This window comes from Dermacentor albipictus, unplaced genomic scaffold, assembly GCF_038994185.2.
Source record: "Dermacentor albipictus isolate Rhodes 1998 colony unplaced genomic scaffold, USDA_Dalb.pri_finalv2 scaffold_18, whole genome shotgun sequence".
NCBI classification, from domain to species: Eukaryota; Metazoa; Arthropoda; class Arachnida; order Ixodida; family Ixodidae; genus Dermacentor; species Dermacentor albipictus.
The window spans coordinates 1-19,535 of record NW_027225572.1 but is presented as its reverse complement, the minus strand read 5'-3'; the positions used below and the strand labels follow the sequence as shown (position 1 = coordinate 19,535).

The following is a 19,535-nucleotide window of genomic DNA, read 5'->3' as shown; positions in this document are numbered from 1 at the left end:
TCATACGTAGCTGCAGAAAAGCCGTGCATGTGGCTAATTTTGTGTACTTTCAGTCTATCTGACAGTAAATCTGCGAGGTTTCGCTTGTTACATTTACTGAACACACATTTACAATTGTCGTGAGGTTCCATAAATACAATTGACACGTGCATAAATTGTTTGTTTTTCGGTGTACGTTTATCAACGGCCAATCTATGTTATGATGTCACTAGAGGCAAAGCTTGCCTTCGTGTGTCGGAACTTTCTCGTTTCTGGTCGCCAATTCTGCATCGAAAGAATATTGTCTGTTCTCATACTGCGCGCGCCAAGCGAATAGTAACGCAGCCATTCACACCTCAGTTGCTGTTCAATTATATGGGGTAACACTACAGCGCAAAATATTCAAATGCTGGAAATACTTCAAAAGAAAGCGATTCGGGCGATAGTGAACGTTTCTTGTTTCGAGCATACGCAAGAGCTTTTCCAACAAGACAGAATAATTAGAGCCCATGACGTATATAAATTCAAAACATTACTACGCTATAGAAATGCTATGCTGGGAAAACTCGGTTCATTCCTAACCCTGGCCACTCTACAACAAAATAGAAGTGCATGTTCATATCGTCACCAGGCACCATGGCAGATCCCTTTCTCACGTACTAATTATGGCTGACAACGCCTTAAACATACACTACCTTCCCAACTTAACTATTTTAACCAACAAAATGTTAGTTTTGTTTAGAGATAACACATCAAAATATTGGATTTGTTCTTATATATGCGTATTGTTAACTGCTCTAACAGTTCCGCAGAACTTATCATATACTCTCGTTGTGTTTATACGTTCACACTTGTAACTATTATTCCTAGAATCCAGGTTTCCGCTGCAGTGATTGTGGCCGGACCACGTGGCAGGTGTTTGCGTTTTAAACTGGACGCTGCAAAAGGCGTCTTCGCGTTGGTTAAAATTCGAGGATGTGACGACGTCCTGGGCTACGTTGCCGAGATGTCTGTCGCGAAAGCAGCAGCCTATATGCAGATTTTCTTTTTTTATGTTTTTTAACATAGATGCACATATATATTTGCAAGTATGTAAAATAACTTCAAAAAAAGAACGTTTCCTGATGGTAACTTGTGTTTATTATACATTTCTGTGAAATTTGTTATATTTATATATGTATGTGTGTGTATGTACATATATGTATACATATATTGCTTTTGCTTTCTTATGATATATGCGACTTGCGTCTGTGTTATGCGTCTGTGTTAAATAGTAATATGCAAGATAACAGATTATAATTGTATACTGGGAGTCATATGACACAACTGTATTATAACTAGTTTCTATGTAATAACATGAAAATGTCTATACGTATTTGTGTCTAAAAGTACTCTTATATCCACACTTTATGCGTGATTGTATTGCTACACCTGCCGCTTCCGTGCCTGTCTGGGAGACCGGAGCTTTGTCAAACCGAAGAGATTTCGGCTTTTTTTTTCGGCTCTCCCTTTTTCACCTTGTATCCAGTGGTGAAAATAAATATCATGATGATGATGAGTCAGGTTTCAATAGCCGACGTACCGGACGTCATCGTTCTGCTCGTGTCCTGCTTGCCTTTCTGGGCACAGGTTCGTGCACTAAAATGTGAGCTTGCTGAGTCGCCGTCCTCTTACGGCCTGATGCTTTACCGTCGCGACAACGTGACAGTATCCTTTACACAATGTGTCCACGATTGTCTAGAATATCGTTAGTGACAGATTTACTCTGAAATTACCTGTGGGCCATTATTTTCCAATAAATTCAATGTAATTTAGGTTTAAATGCGATGGTTGATATTTGGGTCAGTAAATCTTGCAACTGTTCCAGGTGTTCAGTGAAGGCAATGCAATTTTGAAATCTGTGTAATGCTTATACCCACTTCCTTTAGCGAATATCTGTGCAGTTGTCGGGTCCTTAATCTAGAATAGGCAGAAAACTCTTTTTGGAGCTGGAATTATTGCATTTCATGTACCTAACTTAGCGTACATAACTAAAACATAGTATACAAGATAGCGAAAGATTATGACACTTGACAGTGGTGCTTAAGTTACAGGTCGTAATTCGCTCACTGCGGGCTGCAAAACTTTTGTTTCACTGAGTATTTATTCTAACAGTCAATTATAAAGCGTCATAAACTGTGGCCCACTATAATGTGGAGCTGAGTGTATTTCAAATCATCTTTCTAGGGTATCTGATTCAACTCGTGAGAATCTCTTGATAGTGGCTGATCAATGCATTTCAAATACTCAGCAGCTCGTATTCTATAAGCAAACCTCGTAAGCGGTTATATCTGTAGAGGTAACTGTGCACCTTATTTGTTACGTTTAATTTGCACGCTCAGTGAGCATATATGCGGACGCTAACATTGCTATATTTAAATTTTCTTGCAGATTTCTAGCACTTTTCTATTAATGCATACTTCTAACAAACAGTGCAGTCCATGGAATGTGACTTTAATTGCTGTTTATACGAAATTGTGAAAATACGAATTTGTACTATAAGTTACCTTGTTAGAGTAGACTTCGGAAATACTAACGCGTATATGAGGGAAATGCGTACTTTTATCAACGGCATATTCCTTAACGATGTAAGTTGTATTTGTATGTATGCAAAAGTATTAGAATGAGCACTTGTGCTGTAACTTACTGTGCCTAGAGGTAGCGTTGGATCGCGAGGTTACGGAACTCTAGTTAAATAATAGCTGGCGCTCTCCTTTTAAATAGAAGTATGTGGTGAAATACAAGTGGAAATTGTATTTTTGCGCAATATAGCCATTATACGAGCTCTTCTGGATGGCCTATCCTCGTGTAATGTCTGTGGCCATTGAGTCAAGAATGATTATATCAGGTGAGGTCCAGAAATTCTATTGGTACAAAGCGAATGAGCTACACTTGAGCTATCTCTGATTTTTTCGTGACCTCCACGTGAGCGTTCGTCACACAAGGCTAACAGCCATTGGCAGATCCATCTTCTAGAAAGCGCGAGGTCTAGATAGAAAAGAATGGCAGTAAAAATAAGCAAGCTAAATGTTGCTTCACTAGTCTATGTTGCAGTCATTGCACGCAGAACTGAACTAAGCTACAATAATTAAACTAAATTATGAGGTTTTACGTGCGAGAAACTGATTCATGATTTCTGATTAACACTTTCTGAATATAAGGCACATCGTAGTGAAGGACTTCGAAAATTTCGACCACCTGGGGACCCTTAACGTCCGCCTAAATCTAAGTAGACGGGTGTTTTCGCATTTCGCCCCCATCGAAATGCGGCCTTCGTGGCCTGGATTTGTTCCCGTGACCTCGTGCTCAGCAGCCCAACGCCATAGCCACTGAGCAACCATGGCGGGTAAGAAGCTACATATATGCTCACAGAATCAATTTATCGGTACGTTCCCAGCACGCGCTCGTATGGACCTTGCCAATCCATCAATCTTGAGTTTTTTATGACGGAAAGGTCCCAGCGGCTCGAGATAAATACGTTTTTCGCAACAGGCGTGGAGTTATCGATTGAGACAGAAGTCATACCTCCGCAAAAAGTTCTTTTCTCTTACGAGTTATTCTATGGCAACCTAACATCACCTTGACGTGTATTATCACACATAGGTAAATACAGCGAAGCTGTATATGACTAGCCTTCCGTAGTTTTTTAGGCGTCCGTCAACAGAAAAAGTCATCATGTGGGCCGATCCCGGTGATAGTGCCGAAAGGGTCCAAGCTCAATGGCACATATGCCTGTTTGCTCGGGAACCTGTAACGCGCCGATGAACTTCAAACGTGGGCCGTTGCCGAAGCTAGTGCAACATCGGGCGGACCCGCAGCAGACCTGAAGCAGGCGTTAAGCACGCGCCCTACGTGGGCCGATGCCGAAGGTCGTGCAATGGCGGTCCGATCCACGGCAAAGGTGAAACATGCGTTAAGCACTCCCCATAGGTGGGTTCATTCCGAAGGTAGTGCAATGCCGGGCCGACCTGTTTCGTTTGAGAGCTCCGACTGTCGTCAGCTTTCGCTGTCATTCCATCTTCACAGAATGGAATGGTTAATTCAAATAACTTTATTCAGTGCCCTGCGATTTGGGGAGGTGGGCTTGGACCGTTGCAAATTTTTTATTTTTCTGACAAATTCTAATGCAGGTGACCTGCGTAGTCCTTGCCGAGGACGAGATGCTCGCGAAGCGACCACGTTTTCCCTCTGCAATACGGCCAGAACCACACTTTCCTCGTCGCTCCTGACTATGACAAAGGTCGGCGCGCGTTCGTTGGGGATCTTGTGAAAGTCATCGCTCAATTCGCCGCGGCAGCGTCACCGATTTGTCGCCGAGGTCATGGCGGCCTGACATTGGTCATGAAACAAACGGCCACCGGTCGCACGCGCGTTTTCTCCTGCAGTACCCCTCCCTCCATGACCCGCATTTTCCCAGCATCAAGGCGTCACGCACCGCGTAACACGCTCGGCCGGTGGATGCAGCGAATCAGCGCTCAGCGAGCAGCCGTCTCGCATGGCTCGTCGTAAGCGCTCGGCTTTGCACGGAGCCCTCGTAGCGAGTACTTGTGATAACCTCCGCGAGCAGATGAGGAAGGTCCCCCTTATAGAAGGCTGGGCCCGTAGGGGGGAGGGGGGCATGCTATAACGAGAAGCAAAAAGAATCCTGGTAGTTGGGAACACGTGCTGCTCGGGCGCGCACCGTCGCCGTCGGAGCTACCCACCGGGTGGCACGCCTTTCCGTGCAAGCCAGGAGACAATGCTTCCTACTGTTGCATCCGCGTCTCTTCCTAGACAACCAGGAGACGGGGAGGGAGCGCGCCTTCCGCGTAGGAAGAGTGGTCATGCCAGGAAAGACAGGTTTGCGGGCGTCATCCGTGCTCACAATATTTGGAACATGACGACGGTTTTGAGCTGGACTCAAAACAAAAACCCCCGCTCTCTCACCGTATATATGTATATATGCATATATATATATATATATATATATATATATATATATATATATATATATATATATATATATATATATATATATATATATATATATATATATATATATATATATATATAAGGTCCCGGGGTGCGCCCCACTCGCAGTTCTCAGCTGGCGCAGTCTGCTCGGGTGAAAGTCCGCTGTCTTTGGCTCCAGACCTCGGAGAGCTGACTCCCGCTCCGGCGCAGGTGAGCTGCGATGCGGGCCTGTGCTGTGTAGGGCAATATGTGTTATGTCGCCATTTCTATCGCATCAGTTATCATCTAAAGCATGCGAGTTATCTGTGCACAATTTCCTTCACGTGTTCGAGAAGCCAATTTGAACTACTGCGGACATGAATAACATCCTGATAGGAATATGCTAGCGAGGCGGAATAACGTGCACGCGAGTGGCATTATTGCGAGTGTTTGTACGATTTCGTTGCCAATATTTTAAGCTGCATGTGACTCTTATGTCTGGTTGATGCTACGTCGCATTCGAATGATGTGCTGCCTGTTTTTCATCGGTATACCGCACTTCACTGTGTAATATGTTCTTGCCACCTCGCTTTCTTGGTTCAAACGTCCTCGTAAAGGCATCATCATTTTCAGCAGTATTATTTTTCTTCTTCATGATTTAGCTCTGGTCGATTCCCTCAACCTTTCAATTTATTTACATTGATAAAGAGCGTCCATTCAAGCCTTTTTTCGCTTTGTATTCGGTCTTCCATTGTTTATAGCAATACTTCTCTGTTGAGCTGATTTTCAGTTTGACACTTGCCTCTGGATTTGTGAGTGCTATGAAGCTTCCAGATCCACAAAAAACCTTTGTGCACTTGAAAAGCTTGATGCCGCTTTTCAATATTCTGCGAAAATGAACGATGCCTGTCTTTGTAAAAGAAGGCAAAGTAAAAGGAGAATGTTTATTCTTCTCAACGTCAGCGACATTGTTTCGCCGCACTGTAAAAATTGTTGGAACAAGAAAAACAAAATTCAGTGACCATTACGATACTCTCTAATGCAAAATTTTAGCGCATCGATATGCGTGTTTTCACTTCCCAATATACTGAGCGAATAATTTAAGAGAGACATATAGTAGAGGTCAAGCGCGTCCGCTTTTGTACATGACTAGTCGAAGGTTCCAGTGTAATTGTTGGTGCACCTTGACTTCCCGAATGTACTACACAATTCGCTTCGCGCATACAACCAGATTACAAAACAATCGCAAGCCAGGACATTCGAAACAAGCTCGAGAGAGACTGAACCAAGCAAACCGAACAAGCGCGAGCAAGAGCTGACGCGAGCAGACGATAGTACGAAACGAGCAGCCGGGCGGGTCCGCATGAAACCAATTTCCCGCGTGCATGTCACTGAAGGGGCCGCTCTCATTTGTCTCTGCCTCATCGCCGTTCGCGGTTCGCGTCTTTCATCTGCCGCTCCGAGTTCGCTCTTTCATATTCACTGTTGTACTCGTTCAGTCGGTCACGCCACCGAAGTCGCGGACGAGTTCCGCAGGAACAAGCCATTAAGAGCTGCACTCTAAACAATATAGTGCTGATGCCACTATCAGGTTAATGGCCTCGCAATTATGGTGTTATAGCGGTTAATGACGAGTTTGTCACTCAGGTATGTAGTTAAGCGGCTCGAATTTCACTAGTCAGGTGGAACAAACTATTTAATTGCAAAAGAAGTGAACTATGTGTAGAGGTAGGTGCAAGGTTGATTTTTTTTTTTTGAGCGTGTATAGTTTTGACTGGGAAGAAAGAGGGTTAAGCGAGGGGGCCAATTTCTGTTAGTCATATCATGAGAAGACAACAATCACTGACACCAAGGACAACATAGGAGAAATTACTTGTGCTTAATAAATGAAATGAAGAAACGATAAGTTAGTGGAAATTAAAGTGGATGAAAATACAACTTGCCGCAGGTGGGAACCGAACCCACAACCTTCGCATTTCGCGTGCAATGCTCTACCAATTGAGCTACCGCGGGGCTGTTACCCCATTCACTTTCTTGGGTATATATGTGTTAGGCACGTAAAGCCCCAGAATTCATTTTTTGTTACTCTGCACCTGGGGATTGACGCCGAAAATGACTGAAAGGCACACTGAGAGAACAAAATTTTCTCAATTATACTTCGTGTGAGAAACATGCAACTCCAAGTAAATTTCAGGCTGAACTAGAACAGCGTATTATAACTCCTCATTGCGAAAATAAAACACCAATACACTTATCCGGCGGAGAATCCCAAGCATCCTTTAGAGTTCTAAATAATAGTGGAAGTTATCCGCTCATAAGATTTTTGTGCGGGCTTTTTCTTATTAGCGAACTCTCTGGATACCTAGAAGAGTTGATTGTTGGACTAGTTGGTCTTGCATTATTGAACTAGGAACTGAGCACGTTGAAAACCACAGAGACAAGACATGTGAACAAAGACAAGCGCTTGTCTTAGTACACCTTCCTTGTCTTTGTGTTTTGTATTGCGCTAAGTTATTCCTTCAACTTCGAATCCCTTTTCATAGCGATTTAGTCCCACTACGATCAAAACGAAGATGCTATAGTTATGTGAAAATAGTTAGCGCTTATGCCACCATATATGCAAGGAAACGTTCACTGTGACTGCCACCAGTATAAAATTTACTGCGAACTCCTACCGTGCTACGCGGTTTCGGCCCGCCACGTGTAATGTCCGTGCCCTGGCGTTGTAGCGCGAAAATTTGGGCAAAAAATGTTTCGGTAAACAAAACGGGCATACTGCAGTGCTGGTTAATTCCCTCTAACCGCTATAATATGGCTCTAGTGCATGTCCGATAAATCGGCCAGCCACTGCATATGAGTTGATATAGTCGGCACCCAGTGATCGCACCTATTTGCATAGCAGTCTGAGCGCAGTTCCAGGCTTGAGTACGTGTAACGCCCTCACCCGGTAAAAACTTCAAAAAAAAGAGCACGGACCTACGCGAGTAGACACAGTATATTTACCGCACCGATTTTATAGCCACCACCACAGCGCTGTTCGGTGAGGCGGTAACACGCTCTGTTTGTCACCGTATGGTATTTTTAAGCAAATTCTGCGTGAAGCAAGCAACATTCGTTTTCCCTTCCCGTGGCTGAAGACAGCAAAGAAGTCTCGCGGAAATCCACGCAGTATAGAAGGGGCTTGATCAAAAAGTATCAGCAAAAAAAAAGTATAAAACTATTTACATGGTGTATTTACAAAGCGTATATACACAGCTGCCGAGAATCCGTAGAGGCTCTTGCCATTTCGTCCTCTTCCCCGTCGATGACCTTGTACTCTTTTCCAACCGTAACAATATGCATGTACACTACGAACTAGTGCTTTTTCCTTTTTACAGATTTATCGTAACATGTGTAGTACAAATTTCAGCAATGTTGTGTCTATGGAAATATGGACCTGAAGCTTGCTGGAGTGTAAAAATTCAAGACGTTTTTCAACTTCTGGCGAGAAATTCCAAGCATGTTAATTGTTCTGTGGCAGGGAAAGCACGAGGAGAAATGTGTGCCTGAAGGCTGTGTCGAGAGTGTATCTTGTACAGCAAGGAATTTTTATTAGATATTTAACACTGTTGTACAATGAAGACATAAAAAAAATTTCGAAGCGAAATTCCAAGGAGATCGCTGTTATTGGTTTGTCACTCTAAATGTCAAAATATTTTATTTTTCTGTAAACCAGTTCGACGGCGAGGGTAATTAACTAGCCAAGTATGCGGAAATGCTGCCAAAAATTATATAAAAATACGCAAAGCAATGAATTCATATGTTTTTATGAAACATTCAAGTCTGTAATTTGATTTAGTCCTTAGTGATAGTCCTTAGTGATTCCTTAGTGATAACAATGTACTATCAAAATTTCAGCATGGATTTAGAAAAGGGTTATCCACTGTTACACAACTAGTTACAACTGTGCATGAATTTTCACGAGTGCTTGATGCATCAGGTCAAATAGATGTTCTCTTTTTAGATTTCTGTAAAGCCTTTGACAAAGTGCCACATGGGAAACTGCTTTACAAATTACAGTGCTTGGGGTTACCAAGCCAAATAGTTCAATGGATTGCGGCTTACCTTCACAACAGACAACAGTATGTGGTAATAAATGATTCATCATCTGCTGTTCTTCATGTCACGTCTGGAGTTCCACAGGGAAGTGTATTGGGACCACTTTTGTTTTTAATTTATGTTAATGACTTGGTTGATGTTATTCCCGAAAATGTGTCTGTACGTTTGTTCGCGGATGATTGTGTCATTTTTAAACAAATTGTATCCCCCAGAGATCACATTGAATTGCAACATGCACTGAATGTTATTGACGAGTGGTGTCAAAAATGGGGCATGCAACTAAATACTCAGAAAACAGTACTACTTCGTATCACCAGGAAACTAAATCCGAGCCAGTTCTGTTATACCCTTAGAAACAATAGTATCTCGATTGTAGGCAAATATAAGTACTTAGGTGTCACCCTCACAAGCAACTTAACTTGGTCAACCCACATTTCTGATATCTGCACATCTGCACTACGTAAGTTATGGTTCCTTAAAAGAAAGCTGAAATTCGCACCCTCGCAAACAAAGCTTTTAGCTTATAATACGTGTGTTCGTTCTAAGCTTGAGTATGCTTCTATCATTTGGGATCCATATTTAAAGAAAGATATCATGCAACTTGAACGTATTAACAGAAAGGCTGTTAGGTTTATATTTGGTAAATATCGTAGACTTGATTCCCCATCCAACCTAATGCAATTAAACTGTATTTCTACGCTAGAAGCCCGCAGAAAATTTAGTCGCCTTTCATTTCTTTATAATTGTATGTTTGGTAACATAAAAATAGATCTACCTGACTGTATAAAACCCTTAACAACACGACGCACACGCCATGGCCATGAATTTGCACTAACCCCAATCTTTGCCCGATCAAAGGCTTTCAAATTCAGTTATTTTCCAAGAACTGTGGAAGAATGGAATTCTTTGCCTTCTGATATTTTTGGTTCCGATAATTTTCTCGCTGAGTTGGAGTGTTACCTTCTCTCTTAAGCTTTATTTATCTTTTTTTTTTCTTTTCTTCTTTCTTGCTTCTTTTTTTTTGTTGTCTGTTGCTTTGCACATTCATGTTGGATGTAACCCACACCTGCTTGGGCCACCACATTGGCCTGCAGTATTTTGAAATAAATAAATAAATAAAGGCTGTTGTAATGTGCACTGGGAATCATTGTTCATGTGCCTAGCAGGGGGTTTTAAAAATTTTTCGCCAAAAACTTCTGCGAAGGAAGTCTGTTGAATTTTAACCGTGGAGCCAAATGTTTGCCCACCGAACGCAGTATTTATTCACACATTTGGATCCTACACGGGAACATGGAACATGACACTTCATTTCCCATCTCTTCTCATCGTAATGCCCATTCGATTGTATTTCATGCATTCTTTCAACTACATACGAGCACCTTTTCAGGACGAAAATAGCTTGGTGGTCAAAGAGAGGCAAATAAACTCGCCGCCGTTTTCCTTTCCTTTCGACATTCGTTCTGGCCACCGTCGCCTTGAAGTTCTCATACCACTGTCATCATTGCTTAGTGCAAAACTATAGGTGAAGTACGCGCTTTTGACAGTTACGGCTTAGTTTCTCAGATTCAGCATTTAGGTCACTGTGGGAGTTGAAAATCGAAATGTAGTTGGGCGAGCTGTAGGACATCTCTCACGCCGTACTGACGTGACACCGAGCTAAACCGATTGTCTAATTATCATGACGGTATCTTCTTTCTTTGCAGCAGACGTGGCCCACAATTTTAGGGAGACAGGCTGCCGCCCTTGAGTGAGCATGAGGCCGAGGCTGAGGCCCTGCACCCTCCTGTGTACCACAGTGTGCGTGCTATTAGCCCTGATGATTCATTCGAGCGAAGCTATGGGTCACAAGAAACACAAGAAGATCATGAAAGTCTTGCTGGCACACGCATTGCTGAAGAAGCGCGTCATCCCGATTCCTATACCATTTCCTCAGGAGTCTCACCACACAAACATCGTGCCGGTGCCGAACCCCATACCATTCAAAGTGCCGTGAGTATCGTAATGTCTTCTAAAACGGGGTCTACAGCGTAGAAGCTAAGAGCTAGTTTAGATATTGAGAGCTTGTTAAGATTCAGCGAAGTGCGGATTAACTACTGCATTTGGTGGCATTACATTCAAGTAGAGAATGCGAACCACAGGGACATTGTTGTGTGGCATTCATTGCCACGTGGTGTGAGAATTAAGCATTGCAGATAAATCAATACAATCATTAGTGGTAAACGATAGCGTATGCACATATTCTTTACCCACTGTTGTTTGCACGCACTGTCTCGGAAACGCGATATTTGATCGCACGTGTCTCAGAGCATGCGACCTAGTCATTATTTCAATAATCAAGACTAGGCCTAGAACACAATTTTCATATGCAAATACCCATGTTACCGGAAAATCCAAGATAGCCGCAGTATACACATGTTCAGAACTCTTGATAGGATGGCATGCTAAATTTGTATATATATATATATATATATATATATATATATATATATATATATATATATATATATATATATATATATATATATACAAATTTAGCATGCCATCATATATATATATATATATAAATATAAATGCAGCGGTGGCGTAGAGGTTGAACACCCGCCTCGCGTGCAAGAGGTCCGTGGTTCGAATCCCGGTGCCGGCAATTCTCCACCGGATATTAAAAAAAATCCGCGTGTTGATAAAATTCCACAAACAGGCCTGGAGTGTGGCCTGATCTCGGTGACCAGAACCGGTAACGCACTCCCTCACGAGAGCAGGATTGGCCACCCTGGTGCAGTACTTGGCCACAACCTCCTATAAAAATAAGCGTTTGACTCTGTCGAAACCTCAGCAGTCATGGAGGCATTACGGAATCACGGTGTAGACGAGCCGTATGTAAAAATACTGAAAGATATCTATAGCGGCTCCACAACCACCGTAGTTCTCCATAAAGCAAGCAACAAAATCCCAATAAAGACAGGCGTCAGGCAGGGAGATACGATCTCTCCAATGCTATTGACAGCATGCTTACAGGAGGTATTCAGAGACCTGGATTGGGAAGAACTGGGCATAAAAGTTAATGGAGAGTACCTTAGTAACTTGCGATTCGCTGATGATATTGCCTTGCTTAGTAACTCAGGGGACCAATTGCAATGCATGCTCACTGACCTGGAGAGGCAAAGCAGAAGAGTGGGTCTAAAAATTAATCTGCAGAAAACTAAAGTAATGTTTAACAGTCTCGGAAGAGAACAGCAATTTACAATAGGCAGCGAGGCACTGGAAGTCGTAAGGGAATACACCTACTTGGGGCAGGTAGTGACGGCGGATCCGGATCATGACACGGAAATAATCAGGAGAATAAGAATGGGCTGGGGTGCGTTTGGCAGGCATTCTCAGATCATGAACAGCAGGTTGCCATTATCCCTCAAGAGAAAAGTATATAATAGCTGTGTCTTACCAGTACTCACCTACGGGGCAAAAACCTGGAGGCTAACGAAAAGAGTTCTACTCAAATTGAGGACGACGCAACGAGCTATGGAAAGAAGAATGATAGGTGTAACGTTAAGGGATAAGAAAAGAGCAGATTGGGTCAGGGAACAAACGCGAGTTAATGACATCTTAGTTGAAATCAAGAAAAAGAAATGGGCATGGGCAGGACATGTAATGAGGAGGGAAGATAACCGATGGTCATTAAGGGTTACGGACTGGATCCCAAGGGAAGGTAAGCGTAGCAGGGGGTGGCAGAAAGTTAGGTGGGCGGAGGAGATTAAGAAGTTTGCAGGGACGGCGTGGGCACAATTAGTACATGACCGGAGTTGTTGGAGAAATATGGGAGAGGCCTTTGCCCTGCAGTGGGCGTAACCAGGCTGATGATGATGATGATATATAAGTATAATAAATTACACAAATATACGGAAATGATAAGGATTACAAAATGTCTATTTTAATTTGAAAGCTTTATTCAATTTGATACTCAAAAGTACGCGGAATATTGCGATATAGAGCGTTGACTTCTGTGAATGGCAATGTGTTGCTCCTCCTGCTATTGAGGGACTTGGGTGTGAATTCGAAACTTGCTAGTTGTGTTTCCCCATTTTCCATGTTTACAATTAATGAAATATGACTTCTTTTTGGCTTTCTCATACATAAAGACATGCTTTTTCTGCAGTGGTTCGTTTTAAGTACAGCCCAAACCAAATGGATGGTTCGTGGCACTGTATGACAAAAAAAAAATAAAACACTGTCACCACAGTGACTCCTCAAAAAAGTTGGCAACCTTAAAGCTGTGCGTAATTTTGATGCTCGAAGCGTAGCCATGATAAAATATCACCGTAGATATTAAGACAAGGTCTGGCCAGCAAAGCCCAGACACTGATGAACATATGATTGGCCTTGATGAGACCATTGGGTCATTTCTACCAAGTCAACACAGCGCGTAAATGAGGACGATAATAGAACGAAATATCATTCGTCATTACAGAAAAAAATAAACATATAATAAAGTAAAAAGTTTGTTACATGCAGACAGGTTCGCCATCGCCAAATCAGAGCGGCGTGTATAACGAAGTAAGGCATATCAAATGACGTGACATAAAAAGAGTAGCACCCTCCCTGGAATACGCGCGATTCGGAATAGCCTTGATCATGTTGTAAATTATCAACCGAAATATATACAATGTGCATGCCGAGCTTCAACAAGAAAACAAGTATGAGTCATGCCACTCTGTGGAGGTGGATGACCAGGGAAGCTGTGCAGTATGCGACAAAGAGGTGAGACAGCATTTTCAACAAAGGTACGAACACATATTGTCTTTATCCGTGGTCATCGTGACGAAAGGTGCGCACACGCATTTTTTACAGATCCGCACTGATTCGCGTTACACATTCGTTATAACATTCGGTATATAGATTGGTGTGTTCATTTCGCGATATAATGAGGCATGTACTTTAAAACCGAAATCACCGCACCGACCTAATGGGGGCCAGTACAGTCAGTGCCTTCGCAGAGGGAGAGGCAGTGGGGGAACGCTAGAGTGATGAGCGGCAACGGAGACAGCTATGGTAGAAGACGACGATGAACGCGCGAGCAGTGGCATGAGCCAGTGCTGATGATGATAGTTGTTTGCTCATACACATTTGTTAACGGACGCGAAAAATGCGTGGAACCCTAAACATAACAGCTTCGCTATAAAAATTATGCGCATCCTACACGTCATGGGTATAGATGTAAGCGAAGCTTTGTATGCTGTTTGCTTCTGTTGAGGATAATTGGTGGTGACGTTGGCAGTGAATGTGTAAGTTTTTTGCGTTTAGTCCAATACGAGAGCGGCGAGTTGATGTTAAACGTTACCTTGTGTGCGCCCTTGCTGTTCGTCTGCTTAGTGCACCGAACACACAGGAAGACGTGTTTGCTTGAGGCGTTGTTGTGCGACATTGTTCATATTCTATGGGAGGGTTAGGCTGTGGAGGTCACGTCACGGAGGGCTGTGATAGAGTAAACAACAAAATCGTCCATAGCCTGAAGAGAGCGCGTGGAGTTGGCGTCTCGACAGCCTGCTGGCCACGTTCGCAGAACGAGCACTTAAATACGCGCCAGAAAAATGGCTCTAAAGCGTGCACTCAACGTTGAGGACACCCAGACGCGACAGTACACCGCATCGGGGCAGAAGTGTAAGGGTTTAATTGAGTAATCGGGACGTGTGCCATTCAAATACTTATATTATTCTTTGTATACATTGTATACCCTCATTAGCGGAGTGCACCATGTTTCGCTGCGCAGTGAAGACGCTCCTGTTCTGCGTGACACTTCTTTCGAGCCTGGGTGTCCTCAACTTTGAGTGCACGCTTTGGAGCCATTTTGCTGGCGCGTATTTACGTGTTCGTTCTGCAAACGTGGCCAGCAGACTGTTGACACGCCAACTGCATCCGCTCTCTTCAGGCTATGGACGATTTTAATGTTTACTCTATCACAGCCCTCTCTGCACACGACCTACACAGGCCAGCATCTTTATTTTTGTCGCATTGGAAAGCAAGCCCAGCATGTGCCATGCGTACAAACTCTGAAACGCTGCCGCGGTGGCGCCGGCGGGGATGCGCTGAGGCGAGCGCCATCTGGTGGCATTTCAAGGAACCCGGCGGCGCGCGCGAGCAAGACTACAGCAGCAACAGCACCTGAAAAGTCGGGTGAAGAGGCATATGAAGCTTCGGAATAAGGGCAATGCAGGTCCAATGCCTCGGGGAATTGATGAAGCGAAGTACTTGTCGCAAATGACGACGCTTTTCCACATCTTCCCGACAGATATTGCGCTATTCAACTTCCCCGCCAGTTCCCGACAGCCTCGGGCCATCTGCCCAGCTCGTGGAAACGCTCACGGACCGACAGCAAAGGGACTGTATAAGGTTCCTCAAACGTGCTACGCCATCAGGTTGCTCGAACCTGCAACCCGTGTAAAGGATGCGGGGTAATCTGCTACGCCGGCAGATATGCAGAAAAGCAAGTAACTGCCTGTAAATTAGAGAACTGAAGCAAACAATCCTTCACGTCCTAATCGCGTAAGAATTCAAGCAGGCATTTCTTGCCCGCTGTGTCGTCAGAGCGCTGCTTTTTTTTCTGTTAGGGCGAGCAACAGAGGCTGGACATTGGGGAATGCTTGTATGCATGTTCAAGCACGTTTTTAGGGTTCGTATATGTTCTGTATTAGAAGAACCCGTGTACAAGTGTATAACGTCAGATTAAAGAGCATGATACACATGTGCTGCCCGAGGAATGAGTGCTCCACAAAACACAATGCCATATTGTTGTCCACGCCTTTTATGTCACACTGGGCTCGCGTCAGTTATGCACTGCGTACCAGCAAAGCCACCTGTTTGACATAAATTACATGAATTCTCCTCTTCTCCTGTGTAGGGTTCACACTGTTCACAAGCATCATCACCACACCAAGCATGTTCATCACCACAAGCACACCAAAGGGCGCAACACGCTGCTCATCCTCGACCGACAGCATGAAAGGCACCACCATGGTGGCGGATACCATGGCGGTGGTTACCACGGTGGCTATCGCCACGGCTATTCTGGAAGCTACTGGTGAAAACAGCTAAGCAAACACCATAGCAGGATGACTACAAGTGCCTAGCTTTTTGCAAAGTAACCATACATAAGACATGAACAGAAGGGAGAGAGTTTTACTGGTATGTCAAAAAATGCCTGCCAACTGACATTCGGAAAATGTAAAGGTAGCATAACGGAATGTTTTCTACCAACTTGGCGTATCCGAAAAATGTCGGTGAACCCCTAAATAGCACTCCTTTTAAGCACATTTAAGGTCTGGCAGTACATATTTTATGTGGCTTCAAAACCAAGTGTAGACTTTCAGAGAAAACGTTTTACAGGTTCGTCTTGAGAAATATTTCTCAACGTCAATTTATCACTAAATGTCACATGCTGTCAAGCCTAATGCCTGCTACAAGAAAATATTTGGCACTTGCCTTGTGCGTATTCCATTGCTCATGTATGCCTGGTAGTCCGTGTGTGTGAATGTGTGCTTCCATGTGTTTTTGTACCCGTGCCAGAGTGTGTTCCCAATTCCAGAAAACTAGAATAAGTGCAATATTTTACCTGACTGTTAAACCGAATACACAAAATGAAACTCCGCAACTTTTGCATATTTTTAATCACACTGCAGTGTTCTCAGGCCCGACTCCACTGTATTCCTACTTCGCAAAGCACATGCAATAGCACATGTTATTTTTTACTACTCTGGGCGTAAAATAGGCGTCGTGTGCATTTTCAGCACTGCATAGAGAACTGGTGAGTGCTACGTCTTGCTGTATTATTATTACTTACAGCGCGCAGTAAAAACAAGGACGAAGAAGAGAGACGAAACACGAGCATCTTCCTGTGCTCTCTTTAAGCGTGGAGTAAAGTCGTCTATTGTACTTTACAGAGTATAATTTTCTAGTTCCATGTTTTTCTTGTAAATTGCGTATGAGTGAGCTCCTTCAAGTGCAATTTGAGCCTTTTGTGAAATTGAGGTGCACATTGCAATTGTATGGGTAAAATGAAAATGCGAATTTCTAGCTCTTTTTACACACTACTGTTCGGCGCATGTTATGTTTTTGTGATACATTTAGCCTTGTCATATTGTGTAACCCATGTGAAGCTCTTGTGTACTGTATTTATTGTGCTATTTTGCTTCGTGTACTCATCCGGGAACCTTTTGGTTTTAACGTGATCATTGCACTCCTTCGTTGTCTGCCGTTATTTGCCTTGCGTTACGTGTTGTAGAGCTCATACTCTATGTTGCTTGCATGTGCACTTATTATTTCAAAGAAAAGGCCGGCTAATATGCTTGATAACTCTGCCAAAACACGGATCAGATCTATATCGCTTACGTATGCGCTCATATAACCGAAGACATCATTTTAAAAACCCGTTGGGAAACCACGTGTATTTCAACTTCAGGCCTATATATTTATATGCAGTCTTGCTTCCGTAACAATCTATAGAATTACATTCTCCATCAAGCGGTGAAACATTTGCGCGACGAATAGTTTCTGCGTGCTTGTTTTTGTGGTTTTTCACATAATTTATTGTTTCTAACCCTAGCAATGAAGCTCGGAAGCGCAAGAACAATCGACAGTAGTTGTCAACAGTATTCGGCCAACTTACTGCGTAAACCGTGTCGTTGTAGCCTCATGTGTCAAACTTAAGAGACTACAGTGAATGCCTTTCCCTGGTGTTTACAGCCTTTTTAATGTACAGATGCAACAGGACGTAGAGCGGACAACCGGAATATAACTCAGATGCGATGACAAGCGAACCTTACGTTTTGGACCAAGGATGTCGAATGGATTAATTGCATTAGGCACCTGAAAGGTTTCTGCAAACAAAAAATGTATAAGGTGTCACGTTAACAATAAAATACATGCAAGAAGAATTTGCTGGTATTACAGGTGTCAATTACTTTGACCGACAACTCAGTAGGGCTTTCATTAAAAATCCATCCATCTATGCAAATATGATCAGAGGCATATTTTTGAACCTCGTATAAATTATAAAATACTGAAAATTGGATGAGTGGGTAGCTGCTCATTGTGAAACTGTAGCGCGAAGAACAAACGAGACACAAAGCAAAGGCACAAGCGCTGACTCGCAACTTAGTTTTTTTAAAGGAAATTGCGCAAACAATACGCGCAGGCTAACAAAAGTGATTATGTGCTGGAGCATTTAGAATTGAAAAAAAAAATGTATGTAGAACTATGTCTAACAAACACAGAGCTTGTACACATCGTAAAAAAATCCCGTGGCGTCAAGGAAGGCAAATTTCTTGTGAGTTCTTAATATAAATGGCTCGATTACGCACATATCGGCACCCTTTTTCACATGGAAGGCCTCGGTTATTTCGCATATTATAAACAATGGACAAGGAGTGACAGGGACGATACATACCCGGAGAAGTATTGGATGCAGATGTTCTATGTTAGAAGAACACGTGTAAGACTATAATGTCAGATTTCTGAAAGAGCCGCAGGTACAGTCGCGTTAAATATATACATATTTGTTTATAAACGCGCAATATGTTATTAGTCATACTGGTAGCATAATGCAAATTGATTCGTACGCAGAAGGATCGGAAGCCAGGAGCGCCGCGTAGCAGAATGATGCCTTTTCCCGTACACCGCAAATGCGCACATGTTAGGGAGCTGTTTCCGTTTATTTAGGTACACACAAAAAATTATTAATAACCTTGCACTGAGCAGACATACATGTTATATAAACATGGCACGTTTCTCCGTTAACTATAGTGGTCCTTTGTCCCTACATAACCTGCAGGCAAGATTTTATATCATGTATATATTGCTTGTTGTTGGCTTCTAAAACATCAGATTTATTGTAACCAGAATTGGTCGAGTAATGAGCGTAGCACTTGACATTGGCATCGTAATTTCTTGTAGGCGTGTGCCTTTCATCACGCCTTTCATTCCTTTGTATAGTATCGCAAAACAACACTCCGCTCTCTGAGTGTATTTTTCTTCTTCAAGATTTTTAAAGGACGCCGTTTCACGTATACCAAACGAATGTTAATGTTTCTTGTTTCCTATAAGTTTCAATTGCTTGCGGTGCGCTATCGCCTGTGGATTTTTTCATCATTTTAAGAAAACGAAATGTAACGTGACACGTCGGACATGCACGCAAATGTTTAACAAAGATACCACCATCGAATGTCCTTGTTTCTTGCCGGCAACGTTTGACGTATATCCATTAGTCATCTTTAGGATACGGTGGATCCATAACGAGCTTTACGCTATCGCTTTACGGATCTCACGAAGCTTTACGCTATCGTCAGTGTACAGTGATTAGAGTACGTTTTACTTCAGAGCACTACTTTAATATTACAATTTTCATAGTCTCTACAGTATACTGCACTACTGCATCATAAATGAGATTTTGGTGTCATTAAGGTTATCAAAAAGTAGAGCTAGAATAATGTTTTTCTCAGTAT

The 19,535-nt window shown here is 42.9% G+C and overlaps 1 protein-coding gene across 4 annotated transcripts in view; it reads left to right on the top strand.

Annotated features, from left to right (window-relative positions):
- The window catches only part of LOC135900820 (uncharacterized), a 44,304-nt gene extending 27,890 nt beyond the window's left edge, over positions 1-16,414 (top strand). The window contains exons 1-3 of one of the 4 annotated variants that reach the window (XM_070529167.1): positions 5,100-5,181; positions 10,755-11,037; positions 15,938-16,414. In XM_070529167.1, coding sequence (XP_070385268.1) covers positions 10,802-11,037; positions 15,938-16,121 — 420 coding nt within the window. In that variant the 5' untranslated portion in view covers positions 5,100-5,181; positions 10,755-10,801 and the 3' untranslated portion in view covers positions 16,122-16,414. Of the gene's footprint in view, positions 1-5,099; positions 5,182-10,751; positions 11,038-15,937 lie in introns of those variants that run through there. The other 3 variants (XM_065430392.1, XM_070529166.1, XM_070529165.1) reach the window with 3 other exon arrangements.
- Positions 16,415-19,535: the final 3,121 nt, after the last annotated feature.